The 14262-nt window shown below is 37.5% G+C and overlaps 1 protein-coding gene across 1 annotated transcript; it reads right to left on the reverse strand.

Annotated features, from left to right (window-relative positions):
- Nucleotides 1–4359: 4359 nt before the first annotated feature.
- LOC102605681 (wall-associated receptor kinase 5-like) lies at nt 4360–6608 on the reverse strand. Its single transcript, XM_015314454.1, has 3 exons — nt 6254–6608; nt 5723–5896; nt 4360–5622 (listed from the first exon to the last, which is right to left on the reverse strand). Exons 1-3 carry the CDS (start codon nt 6438–6440, stop codon nt 4415–4417), a joined length of 1569 nt encoding a protein of 522 aa, XP_015169940.1. The 5' UTR covers nt 6441–6608; the 3' UTR covers nt 4360–4414.
- Between the last annotated feature and the right edge of the window lie 7654 nt (nt 6609–14262).

Below are 14262 nucleotides of genomic sequence, written 5' to 3' on the forward strand. Positions count from 1 at the left end.
GATCAGCTGGATCGATCTAGAATGGGAGCCAATCATTTGATTCAACACTTTAATATTCTCCTTCATCTATTCCAACATTCATTCTTGTTCGGTGATCTTTTGGAGAATGATTTGGAGTGTGTCCTCGACACGATTGTTCTCCCTATCTCTAGACTGTTTCGCTCATGAGGGGGTATGTACCTCCCTTGGATCTTGCACTGGTTTTCCACCTCTGATATTTTGGTGGCCAACTCATACAGCTGAGTTACAAGGGTGGTTAACTTGAAGTCCCTGTCGACTTCTTGACTTGTCTCAGCTGAGTTGCTACCATTTCCCTCAACCATGCTCAGGGTATCTGCCTACATCAACAGCATCAAAGCAAAACAAAACTAAAAATAAAGTTAGTAAACTACGACAATCAAAAGTAAAATTCGTCTTAACCAAAATTTTTCATGTAACACTACTCACCGGCAGCGACGCCATTTTGATGTTTACGTAATCAAGCCACAACTTCCAATGCAAGTGTCTACAATCGTACAATAGTAAAGTAACCCAACGAAGGGTGGGGTCGAGTCCCAAGGGAGTCGTTCCTAAAAATTAGTGGTTAAGCGCGAAAGTGCTAAAACTAACCGTAGCTAAAGACTTTACCAAATGAAGACATGACAAATTAAAGGGTTTGACACGAGTGTCAATTATCAATGGGGGGTTTGTAAGCAAGTAAAGAGCAAAATCAACAAAAATAAAAGGAGTACTAATCAAGGAGAGGGAATTCTTGGGATGTGATAGGAATACGGGTTAGACTAGACTATTGGGTACATGCTTTTGATAGTAAATCCATTGAATATTTGTGACTAGGCTAGACTGTAGTGGAGGTAAATTCTCTCTTGAGCAACTTACCCCGAAACAAATGGGTTCCTCTAGGACACCCACTTGCCGCATGAAGAACAACCTCCTCCTTAGCCTACTCACTCTTTCGAGCTTAGTGTGTGGGAGAAGGACTAGGGTTCACTCTCTTGAGCTGAACCTTATGTCGACCCACTCCCACTGACTATTAATTTAGTAGTCTTAGTTTTATGACCTCTCTCTCGAGCAAGCTGAAAACACAAAGGTGAAATTGTATTTGCAACTACAATTTCATTAAGTTCCAACACAACTACTAAACGAAATCACATCCAAACAACAAATAAACTATCAGCAAGCAAGACCTAACAGATAATCTAACCCATATTCACAAAATCACACCCCAAGAATTAAGGTTTTATCTAGACATGTAAAAGAGAGAAATTTATACCAAAATAAGTTTGCATTCAAATGGGTATGAAGATTTTAGTCTCAAAACAAGCCAAGAGTGAAGATTCCAAGAGACCCAAACCCAAATTGTTGGAGTTGAAACCCTTTGAATCTTCAAGTTCTTCAAAAGTCTCTCCCAACTTAGAACTCAAAAATCTATGTTAAAAATTATATATTAAAAATCTGATATTAAGCTACAACTCTCAACGAGTATTTATAGTTTTCAAAAATTTGTGCTGCAGCGGATCATTCGTCGTTGTTAGTCGAGATCGCCAATCAACTCGGTAATCCGTCCTTTGGTAGGTTGCATCGCCGTCTTGCTCTATGCTTCAGCATCGTCGTGTTTTGGATCATTTGATGACATAGTACTGCTTCGCAGAACTTTTTGGCGATACGCCGACTGCTCTTTTTAACCGCTGATTTGATCCTTTCTTTCAGGGCTCAGCACACTGGAACAAAAGATGAGGATAAGACCTTTTGGTGACTCGCCGAACGGGTTCAGCGATTCTCAGATATTCATTTCTTTGTTCTTTCAGCTTCTTTTGTTTCTTTTTGCTAAGTAGTGTCCATGCTTTCTCTCAAACTCCAAATACCTGAAACTTAAGGGTTTTCATTAGGTATTGAGACGAAATATGCATTTGAGGACACAAATTCTATCAAAACATAGCCCTAGATGAGTCCAATTTATGGACTCATCACCTGACACCTGACTCGAGACCCAACCTTAACCCCGACCCAAGATCCAACCTAGCCCTCGACACCTGATTTGAGACCCGATCCGAATACCCGACCTGGAGAAAAACACCGACTCTAAGGCAAGAACTTGTCCCGACCCCGACACCCGACTTGAGACCCCAACCCTAATACCTGACTCAAGACCCGACCCCAATCCTGAATTGAGACCCAACCCAGACCTGACCTCAACCTAAGACCCGACTCTGACCCTGACTAGAGACCCAAACCCAACCCCGACCCGAACCCTAACAACCAACCCTGACCTAATTAAGAATCGAACACAACCCGACCGAGACCCTACCTCGACCTCGGTACTTAACCCGAGACCCGACCTCAATACCAAACTCGAGATCTAATCATAACCCTGAGACCTGACCCCTACCGTGACACCCGACTTCGAGATCTGACCTTAACGATCAATCTTGTGATCCAACCCTGACCTGAGACCCAACCCCGACCCTAACCCTAACACCAAACTCGAGGCTTGACCTCGACCCCAAGACCTGACCAAGACCCAACCAAGACCTTGACCCGACACCTAACCCAGACCTTGACCAGACATTCGAATCGTCACACGACCCCGAGCCTGACTCAAGACCCTACCCGAGACCTGACTTCAACCCTGACTTTAGACCAGACTCTAGTCCGAGACATGAATCTGACCTGAGACCCGACTACGATCCCAACACCTGACTCGAGAAATGACCCGAGACATAACTGTGAGACCCGACTACGACCCCATCACCTGACTCGAAACATGACCCGAGACATAACTTGAGACCCGACCCGACCTCAGCCCAAGACTTGACCCAGACACCCGTTTCGAGACCCAACCTCAAAACCCAACTGCGATACTTGAACCCGACCCCAACACCTGACCTTGAACACCCTACTCGAGACTCGACCATGATCTCGACCCTAACTCGAGACTTGACATCCGATGTGAGACCTAACCCAGACCCAATCCCAACCCAAAATTCAACCTCTAATTATAATTTGAGATCTGACCTCTTCTTAATACGAAACTATGGAGTTGGGTCTCGAATTGAGGTCAAGAGTCGGCTCTCGAATTGAGAATCATGAGTCAGATCTAGGATTAGTATTGAGAATCAATACCCGAGACTTAAGTTAGGATGGAAAGTTGAGGGGTGGGGTTCAAAATATTTTCCCCACTTTTTTAAGGGAAGTCATTTTCCTTAAATTTGAAGAAACTAAGTTGATTTGAAAAAGATTTTTCAAAATATTTAATTCAACCAAACATGAGAAAATTGGAAAAGATTTTCCTCTTCATAGTAAATACACCCTTAATTCTTAGACCCATAGGCTCCCCATAAGGTTAGAATAGCATACCACGTGTGCTTACTTGTGAATAATTAATGGAAGAACGGTTCCTATATCTTCTATCTTGTGAGACCCTGAAAAGTTACATTAAATTTTCATTGAAATAGCCTTTGACCTTTGACTATCTCTTGATTTTCGATCGGTATTACTATTATAGCATGCCACTAATAGCCATGGGTGATTTGGTGATGCGTTGCATGTCTAGGAAAGCAGTTGATTTGGAATAGATATATTCAAATAGAAAGTTAAGACAATTAAAATCAATAATTTAATATACATTATTGGCTGGCTATTCCACTTACCATATAGGTGACAAGTGTAATTGTGAATATAAATTTGAACATGAACTCGAGTTCATTTCTTAAGAGGACGAGGATCAAGTAAGTGACTAATAAAGTAGTGAATGATACATGGGGTATTGCGAGTAATAAGATTCTCATGTCACTACTAAATTATATTCCGTATGTGATTGAATTCCTACCTGAAACTCTTGTAAAACCTTAAAGGTATATCTCTTGATGCTCACCGGCCGCATGGAATATTTGTCCGTATGAATTATTTGTGTTATCGACATGTTATTGTTTTTGGATCTAAATCATTATAAGCGAAATGCATGGGGATGTTGATTTTTCTGTCTAGGTTGTGGATCGCTCCACATGGACACTCGATCGAGTTAGGAGAGATAAGATTAAGAATGTTTTTGTATAAAAACCTACCCATAAGTTATCCACAATTTTGTAACCTCTATAGTTATTAATGTGAAAGTGAAAATTCAATAACTGACTTTTACAGGGATACATGCAAAACACATGGGTTGAGCAACAAAACAATGTAAGAAGGATATGTTCAAGTGTAAGAAGAACATCAAAATGTGACAACTATTACAAGGATACATAAATAAGCACATAATTTGTTACTCAAATTTACTTTCTCTGGACAAATAAAAGAGATGTAACTAAATCAAACTTAGTTCTTATTTCTAACATGCCCATGACAAAAAAGAAATTCATGTTGAAGCCGTGGCCGTTCTGAGTTTATATTGTTGAGAAAAATCAACATGCATGATCGATCACCTTCCTCCAGGAAAAGGTAAAGTTACATGACTCGTTATACTATCAGCATCCGCACTGTGTTCACTATATTCGTATCCAAATCTCAATCTTTGTGTGCCAGGCAGTAAGGACTCTTTTTCCTCTGAATGTCGATCAGTTTCAGCCCACGAGTGCTTCAATCTCAACCCAGCTTCCAATTCTGCTGCAACTTCCTTCATTGTAGGTCGCTCACCCCCTTTAACATTTAGGCACCTCTGTGCAAGCATAACAACATTTTTCAATTTCTCTTCATTTGTCTTATCATAAACTATATTGTCGTCTAGAATATCGAGCAAAAGACCCTTCTCCACTGAAGATATGAAATATTGAGCTAGACTTCTCTCTTCTGCTGGTCTTTCGAAACATAGGGCCTTTCTACCTGTTAGGAGCTCTACAAGCACTACTCCAAAACTGTATACGTCACTTTTTTCATTGAGTTGATTTGTTTGCAAGTATTCAGGATCTAGATATCCTAGAGTTCCTTGAACCAATGTAGATAACTCTGTTTGATCAGCAGGAACCAACCTGGATGCTCCGAAATCAGACACTTTGGCTGTGTAGCTTTTGTCTAGAAGAATGTTGACTGACTTAATATCTCTATGGATAATAGGAGGGTAAGCTGCTGAGTGCAAGTAGGAAAGTACTCCTGCAGTTTCTGCAGCAACTCTCAGACGAATATCCAAAGAAAGATTCGACGCCTTCAATTTATCATGTAAGTGTTCAGAAAGTGTTCCATTGCTGATAAATTCATACACCAATAGTGGAACTTCCGTCTCGAGGCAACAACCTAAGAGCTTAACCACATTTCTATGGTTGATTTGGGAAAGAACAAGGACTTCATTTATGAATTGTTCGATCTGATTGCGATCAATTACCTTAGATTTTTTTATGGCAACGATGCAATTATCTTTCAGATATCCTTTGTAAACAGTTCCAAAACCTCCTTGTCCAACAACTCTATCTTTGTCAAAGCCATTAGTTGCCTTTTCAAGCTCTTCCGCTGTGAAAATCTTTATTGTATTATTATGACTTGATCCCTCTTCCCTTGTAAGTCGCTGTTGTAGAACTAATCCACCATTTTCCTGGAAAAACTTCTTCTTCATCTTTGACATCTTTCTCCTTTGGAATGCAGTGTATGACCAGCCAAAAACAATAATAATCGCAAAAGCAACCCCTGCTGTAGCACCTGTATAAAAATATATAAACTTTATTTGACATTTTAGGTCGATGTATGTAGTTCGTTAATAGAAAATTGTTATCCATTTGAAAGAAGTCAAGAGATGTACCTATAACAAAATAAATATTTTGAGTTATTCTCTGAGGATTGTCACGATTGCATACAGTACCATTACCACTGAAATCTGGAGGGCATATACATGTATAATTCCCTTCTGTATTCTGGCAAATGGCATCTTTGGCACATCTATAATCTGGTTGCCGATCTATACATTCGTCAATATCTGCAGACTCGTAGAGTACAAACATATGATAACGTGAAATATTCAAAAAAAAATTATGCATAGAAAGGGTTTAAAGGGATATTTTTATCATTCACTTATTTTATCCCTGGATAAGTTAACCCAGGATTACTATACCACCCAAGAGGAGCGATAACTTATCTCGGTACTAATTATTAATTCCCGAATAAGTTATCCTGGACTTGCCAACCAAACAACAAATAAAGTAGCACTATAATTCAGTTCCAAGACTATTTGGTGTTAACCTGACGTAAGACTTGTGACTATATTGTAAATTGAGCTTTGATTAGGATTTAGGGGGTGTTTCTACCTAAGTTCAAAAAGTAAAAGTATGCATACCTTGACAGCCATCTTTCAGATATGGATTCCCATCATATCCTTGCATGCAGGAACATCCATATCCAATTGAACTATCATAACAATCACTGTTTTCACTCTTACATCCATATGCAGTCGAGTTTCTCTTAGCTATTTCACATGTTCCTTTACCAATTACCCAATCTAGCACAAGTGGAAGCTCATCCATGTTCTTCAAACTTTCGAGGTTATTCTTCGAAAAATTAGCATAAGGGTTAGTATCTTCGACCACAAAAGCATAGCTGCAACTAGGGTTATCATTCACATAAGTGTGATTATAATAACTACTTAGTGTTATAGTAACATTCCATGCTCCCTTAGGGATGGATGTCTTGCAACAACCAACTCCGGAACATGTGTTATTATCAGCATCATCAAGACTATTGCACATGGACGTACATCCTGTTATGTAGGAGTAATGCATAGTCGTCATATTTTCAAACTTTGAATAATAACCCTGAACTATAGCATATGTGTCACAGCCAATCGCGATGAACTTATTCGCAGTGTTACTCACAGCAAGCAATGGTGTTAATGTTATCCATGGTGTGTTATTCTCCGTGTTTATCCTGGATTCATAACAATCTTTGGATATGAATTGAAAGATTGTAAGTTGCCCAGTGAGAGATATGTTTGTGATTTGAATAGCAGAGTCATAGAAAAAAAGCCGGGGAGGTTGAAAAGTGTAATTACAAGTGACAAGGAATTGATTGTATAAAACGCAATCTTGGGTAACCCCAAATGGGAAAGGGATGCTGACATTGCCACAACTTTTTTTGCAGTTAGGTTTGGCTATGAGATTGTTGTGTGTTGATAACATAGCATCATCACCAAAAGATAGTGAAAAGCAAATTAATATTATGAGACCAACCATCATCACATAATTAGGAGCCATGCTATGTGTGTGTTGTGATTTTTTGATACTAAATATGATACTTTTATAGGAGTAGCTACTTGTAAATTTGGAAGGACTAATTTTAATGTGGACTATGTCAAGGAGAATTGACGACTTTATGCAGCCAATTATATATCGAAAATCTTTAGTACATAATTATTTTTTTCAGAAAATAATGTCAAGGTTAGAATGAGCAAGTGCTGTCATTCTCATGTTTGTATTTGTTGGAATATTATACATGGCGTAATCAAGAAAAGTTCAGAGAGGACTAGGAGAGAAAATGACTGATAATTTAATGGATTAGACCTCATTTTCTTTGAAATTATATTGATGAGGGTCAGACCTGAAGGATCCGGCTCCTCTCCATTTTCCCCAAGTTCTAACTTGGATTGGAGACACATGTCATAGTTTAGAATTAATGGTTGAGATCTTAATTGATTAAAACAAAGTTCTAACCACAGTTATTTACTTCCATATATTTGCTTCTTAAATATTTTTGCAATCCAACAATTCTAGATTTACATTATATTTTTCCTAAATGTATTTAAAAGAATTTCTTTTCTTAATTACTTAAGTAATTTTTTGCTGATTTTTTACTTTTTTACCTAACGTTTGCCATTTCACAAATAATATTTGCCAAATAAAAAATTAAAAATTATGACCTGACGTTTGTTTTTTTTAATTTTAGGAGTAAAATAAATCTTGTCAAACAACTTTAATTCTTTCTTACTCCCTAAATGGAGTCCATATTGCTCTATAGACACTGTAGTTCCTAAAACTCTATTAGAATAATAAAAATATTTGATTGTATTATAATTTTTTTCAAAAAAGTAAAAGTATTTATAAAGTTTTAAATATATATGTAGGGCAGTAAAGATTTTTCTTTTTATATATTTGAGGAAAATATAATGGATTGCAAAAATATTTAAGAAGCAAATATATATGGAAGTAAATAACTATGGTTAGGACTTTGTTTTAATCAATTAGATCTCAACCATTAATTCTAAAATATGACATGTGTCTCCAATCTAAGCTAGAACTTGAGAAAAATGGAGAGAAGAGAAATGGAGAGGAGCCGGATCCAGACCTGAACATCCTCACTCCCTCCTAGTGATCTGTAGTGGTATCAGTAGCGAAGAAGTCAAGCAGAAAATAGCGGATGAAATTTCATAGGGGTATGGTATGTGTAATGGGGTCAACTCTCTTTAATTTGACTCTATTGGGCGGTTACGCGACTATGACTCACCCTTCTTGGTCCTGGCTATGTTCATCATGTAAATCTCTTGTCAAACTCGAGTCACTCGAACTATCAAGTTGGTGGTCTAATAATATGGTATCAAAAACATCGGTTGTTCAATTTTGGTTTTTGATATGTAAGAATACTATATTATTATCATTATAAAATAATTTGGTGTAAATTTGTTTTTGGTATTTTGTGGTTTAGTAAATCGGTAACTATAGTTTGTTCGACTTCAACTTTCATATATTCATATAATAAAGAATCACAACTTTGACTTTTCAAGAAACGTTTCAATTATATCATGTAAATACTGTTAAACACTACGAATTGATCACTGGCTTGTGTTCTAAGCTAAAACCAACAGAAGAAATCTTTCACCATTGTTGAGAGAATTTCAGATTGTTTTGAGAAAAAGATCAAACATTACAAATTCCAGTGTACTAATTACAATGTTTATATAGCAGTAATAACCAACTCTACTAACCACAGTTAACTTAACCTGACTATTAACTAGAGTTCTAACAACCTAACTAACCGTAAATGAGAAAATATCTTATAACCAATTCTAATTAACTAACTTCTAGTCCAATCAGTAAATGACACATCATCCTGCATCATCATTCTTCATGTGCTCAATACCCCCTTCAATCTAGGTGGTATGAAGATGTTCTTCATCCCTAGCTTGGAAAGTAGATAGGTGTGTTGAAGACAACCAAGGCCTTTTGTTAATATGTCAGCATGTTGTTCAACAATAGCTAGGTACTTGGTGTGGATCAAGCCATTCTAAACCTTTTTTCGAATGAAATGGCAATCTATATCAATATGTTTTGTCCTCTCATGAAAGACAGGGTTGGCAGCAATCTGAAGGACAGCTTTACTGTCACAATGCAAAGAAACTGGGAGCTAGGTGCAACTCAACATTGAGTTCTTTGAATAGGCCAATTAGCCAAACAATTTCAGCAACAGCTGAGCCTAAACTCATGTACTCAGCTTTAGCTGAGCTCCTAGAGATAGTGGACTGTTTCTTGGATTTTCAGGATATCAAAGAATCCCCAAACTTAATCAAGTATCCAGTAATGGACCTCCTACTGTTTATACAAGACCCCCAATCAGCATCACAAAAACCTTGGAGTGAGGCTGAACTCGAAGAGGACAATAAAACTCCAAGACCTGGAGCCTAATTTATGTATTTAATCACCCTGAGTGCAGCATCCCAGTGGGACTGCTTAGGAGCATGCATGATTTGACCTAAACTTTGGACAACAAAGGCAATGTCCGGCCTGGTAATAGTCAAATGTAACAGTCTACCAACAAGTCTTTGATACTTCCCTGGATCTGCTAGGAAAGGGTCAGGAGGGCCACCAATATGTTTGTCAAACTCACAAGTTGTCAACTTTTGATTTAGCTCAACAGGTGTAGCAATGGTCTTAGAACCACTCAAATCTGAATTTGAAATGAGCTCAAGTGCATACTTCCTTTGATTCATGAGAATGCCAATTGACTGTCTAGCAAATTCAATACCAAGAAAATATCTAAGGTCCCCTAGGTCCTTAATTTTGAAATTGTCTCTCAAAACTTGTTTACCATCATCTATAAGGGTTGGCTACTACCTGTGATCAATAAGTCATCAACATATATTAGGAAAATCACAATCTCATCTGATGACCTTTTGGTTAGTAAAGAATAGTCTAAATGACTCTGTTTAAATCAAGTTGTGACAAGGGCATATGTAAGCTTCACATTCCACTACCTTGAAGCTTGTTTTAGACCATAAATAGACTTAAGAAACCTGTAAACCTTGAGATCTTGTGTCCCATTTTTAAAAACCTATGACAATTACATATACATTTCTTCATTTACATCACCTTGTGGGAATGCATTGTAAACATCTATTTGTTGAACGAACCAACCTCTAATAGCAGCCAGAAAAATCACAGTTCTTACAGTCACCATCTTCACAACAGGGGAAAAGGTTTCCTAATAGTCAAGACCTTTCCTTTGGTTGAACACTTTAGCTACAAGTATAACTTTGAATCTCACTTGTCCATCAACCATGTACTGAATTTTGTATACCCATGTACAGCCAATGCCTTTCTTACCATTTGGTAAAGGTACAACTTCCCAAGTCCCATTGTCCTCAAGGGCTTGAATTTCATCTTTCATTGCTTGTATCCATCTTGGATCCTGTATTGCCTGATGATATGAGGTTAGTTCTATGTCTACTGAGAACTGAGCCACATAACTTTGATATGTACTAGACAAACCACTATAGTTGATGTTGTTGGCAATAGGATATAAACAAGAATGAGCAGCCTAGTAACAGTCACAAACTCTTTCTACCAGATAAGAGGTTTGATGTGTCTGCTTGAGGTTCTCCTAGTGGAAACTGCAGCATCATCATTCATATGCTCAATTATGGGAGTACATTCTGGGATCTCAGCATATGAAATCTCCACAGAAGGAACCATTGCAGCAGGAACTACTTGCAGCAGGAGCTACTGGTGTGGGAATGTGTGAGTCTATCAAAAGATCAATTACATGATCAGAAACAGCTTCTTGTGGAGACAAATCTGCTAAATGTGTAGAATTCAAACATGGTTCAGTTAAGGGGAAAATCTAATTGTCGGGAACCAAGAATTCATCCTCAGCTATGAACTCAACACTTGGATTACCAGTTTGAAAAGGAAAAATATGCTCCAAAAACTGCACATCTATACTCACAAAGAAAGATTTAGTTGTCAAGTCATAAAGTTTTTACCCTTTCTGAGTTGCACTATACCCCATCATAACTGATTTAATGGCTCTAGCCCCAAACTTATCCCCCTTGATCAAGTTAGTGGCATAACATAAACAACCTATAGTCCTTATGTGAGAAAGATCAGCATGTGCATGATATAAAATGAAATAGGGGGACTTGTTCCCCAAAATTGTGGATGGAACTCTGTTGATTAGATACACAACAGCGAAAACCCATTCACCCCAAAATATAATAGGTAGAGAACCTTGAAATCTAATAGCCCTAACAGTCTCAAGGATGTGTCTGTGCCTCCTCTATACCACTCCATTTTGTTGTGGAGTGTAGGGACAAGAACTTTGGTGTATAACTCCATGATCATCAAATAATTTTCTGCATTTTGTATTAAAAAACTCACCACCATTGTCAGACCTCAACATCTTTATTTTCTTTCCAAACTGTGTTGCAATCATAAGGAAGAAATTCCTAAGAACAGTGCATATATCTGATTTATATGGCCCCCATACATCCATGTGTATCAAATCAAAACACTGAGAAGCTCTACTACTGCTAGATAGAAAAGGAGATCTAGTTTTTCTAGCTAATGGGCATATATAACAATTATTCAACACAAGATCATGTCTATTCTTAACTACATCAAGTTTTCTAAGTACTGTCATGGGTATATGGCCCATTCTTTTATGACATAGAGAACCTTCTTCACTGCAACCTTTAACAGCGAAAGAGTGAATCTTGTTGTCTGCCTGTCCAATACTTGATCTCATTGTATACAAACCATCTTCCTCTCTACCAATCTCCTTCACCTTCCCAGTAAAGAGATCCTATAGAATAAAGAAATCAGGAAAGAAGGTTGCACAATAATTCAACTCCTTTGTCAATTTGGATACAGACAAGAGATTGAATTGAAATGCTGGCACACATAATACATTATGGACTACAACACCTCTATCTAGTTGACAATTTCCAGACTGAGTTACCATAGAAGAATCACCATTTGGAAGTTGTATTTTGCCTGGATTAGAGACTGTCAGACTGGTATTCAATAGGGAGTTATTGTTTACCATATGGTCAGTGGCACCACTATCTACTACCCATTTAGCATGCTTATTAGGCAAAGAATTAGGAGAAACAATACTAGCAAAAGTACCTGCTTGAGTGACATTAGAAGCATGAATACCTCCTCCCAGATTACTAGTAGACTCTTGAATCATAGGTTTCTTTAGCATCCTGAGGATCTGATTGTATTGATCCTGAGTGAAGTATGGCTGCATCGCTGTATTGTTCTGACGTTGTGTTGGCATTGCAGATGCTGCATTAACCTTCCTCTTTTCTTTGTAATCAGCAGGATAACCTATCAACTTATAGCAAGTTTCCTTGGTGTGACCTTTCATGTTGCAGTAGCTGCATTGCAAGAGCTTATAACAGGCTTCCTTTAAGTGTCCTCTCATGTGGCAAAAATCACAATACACAGAAGGAGTCCTCCTTGATCTATTAGAAGAACTTGCTCCTGAACTTCCACTTGAGGACCCTCCACCACTAGAATAGCTAGAAATTCCTGAACTGTTAGTTGAATTTCCAGATCTATAGGAAGACAAGGCTATTGGATCAACAGGAACACTTCCAGATGGATGTTCACCAGATAACATTCATTGACTCTCATCCTGAATGATTATGGCATAACATTGATTTACACCTGGTGGTGGATTCATCAACAAAATTTGACTGCAAGCTTGACTGTAATTGTCATTCAGTCCCATAAAAAATTGTAATAGTTTCTGCCTTACTAGTCCCTTAGTGTAGCCCTTAGACTTGGAGCACTCACATGAAGGAGGTGGAATGATGAAATCGTATTCATCCCATAGATCCTTCAACCTAGAGTAATAGACAGATACTTGGGAGACTCCTTAAGTCAATGTAGTGATTGCCTTATGAAGATGAAAGATCCTTGACATGTTTACTTTATCGAACTATCCTTCAAATCAGTCCAAACTGTGTGCGCACTTGAACAGAAGAGAATGCCTCTAACCAGCTCCTTACTCACATTGTTCATAATCTATGAAATAGCAATGGCATTGCATCGATCCCAGTCTTGTTTTTCAGAATCAGTTTTGAAGTCTTTACTCTTGACGAGCCCATCAATGAAGCCTGATTTGTTCCTTATAAGCAAATTCAGTCGCATAGCATGACTCCACAATGTGTAGTTCTCCATTCCTGCAAGCTGGATTCCAATCTAGACAGCTCCAGCTACGTTAGAAGAAGACTAAAACATAGGATGATTATGATCTGGTTTAGTCGCCATAGCTAATCAACTTCAGCGATCTACAACTATGACTGATGAATCTCTCAGTTCTTCACCACCATACTGTGAAAGAAACTCCTAGATTCACTCACTGTAGCTCTGATACCATGTTAAACACTATGAATTGATCATTGACTTGTGTTCTAAGCTAAAACCAGCATAAGAAATTTTTTATCATTGTTGAGAGAATTTTAGATTGTATTGAGAAGAAGATCAAACATTACAATCTGCAGTGTACTAATTACAATGTTTATATAGCAGTAATAACCAATTCTACTAACCATGGTTAACTTAACCTGACTATTAACTAGAGTTAACAACCTAACTAACCGTAAAGGAGAAAATATCTTCTAACCAATTCTAATTAACTAACTTATAGTCCAATCAATAAATGACATATCATCCTGCACCATCATTCTTCATATGCTCAAAAAAATATCTTACACATATAGAAATATTTGATTACACAAAATAGACATTTCAATCAAGAATTCAAGATAGAGTAGTTAAAGTTCTAACATCTAAAGTATAATTAGTTTTATACTAATACCATTTTATATATTTCCTAGTATTATAATTATATGTATGAATTGTATTAATTAGAGTACTTCGGTATGGTATTCAATGTATTTCTTATAATTAAATTATCAAATATTGTATCAGATAAAAAAAAATTTAATTACGTACCAAATAGTTCAATACTAAAACTGTGGGGATATTCTGCACCTCCTATTAACTCACATGAGTATGCCTAATTATTTCTCAAGTGGTGGACGAGTTACTTTACCTGTTGTTATACCTT

This window comes from Solanum tuberosum, unplaced genomic scaffold (assembly GCF_000226075.1).
Source record: "Solanum tuberosum cultivar DM 1-3 516 R44 unplaced genomic scaffold, SolTub_3.0 scf00293, whole genome shotgun sequence".
Classification (NCBI taxonomy): Eukaryota; Viridiplantae; Streptophyta; class Magnoliopsida; order Solanales; family Solanaceae; genus Solanum; species Solanum tuberosum.

Coding starts and splice junctions, on each gene's coding strand:
- LOC102605681 (XM_015314454.1), bottom strand. CDS start 6,440: ATGGATGAGCTTCCACTTGTGCTAGATTGGGTAATTGGTAAAGGAACA. Junction 5,897..6,253: donor TCTGAAAGATGGCTGTCAAG/GTATGCATACTT, acceptor ACGAGTCTGCAG/ATATTGACGAATGTATAGAT. Junction 5,623..5,722: donor AAATATTTATTTTGTTATAG/GTACATCTCTTG, acceptor ATTTTTATACAG/GTGCTACAGCAGGGGTTGCT.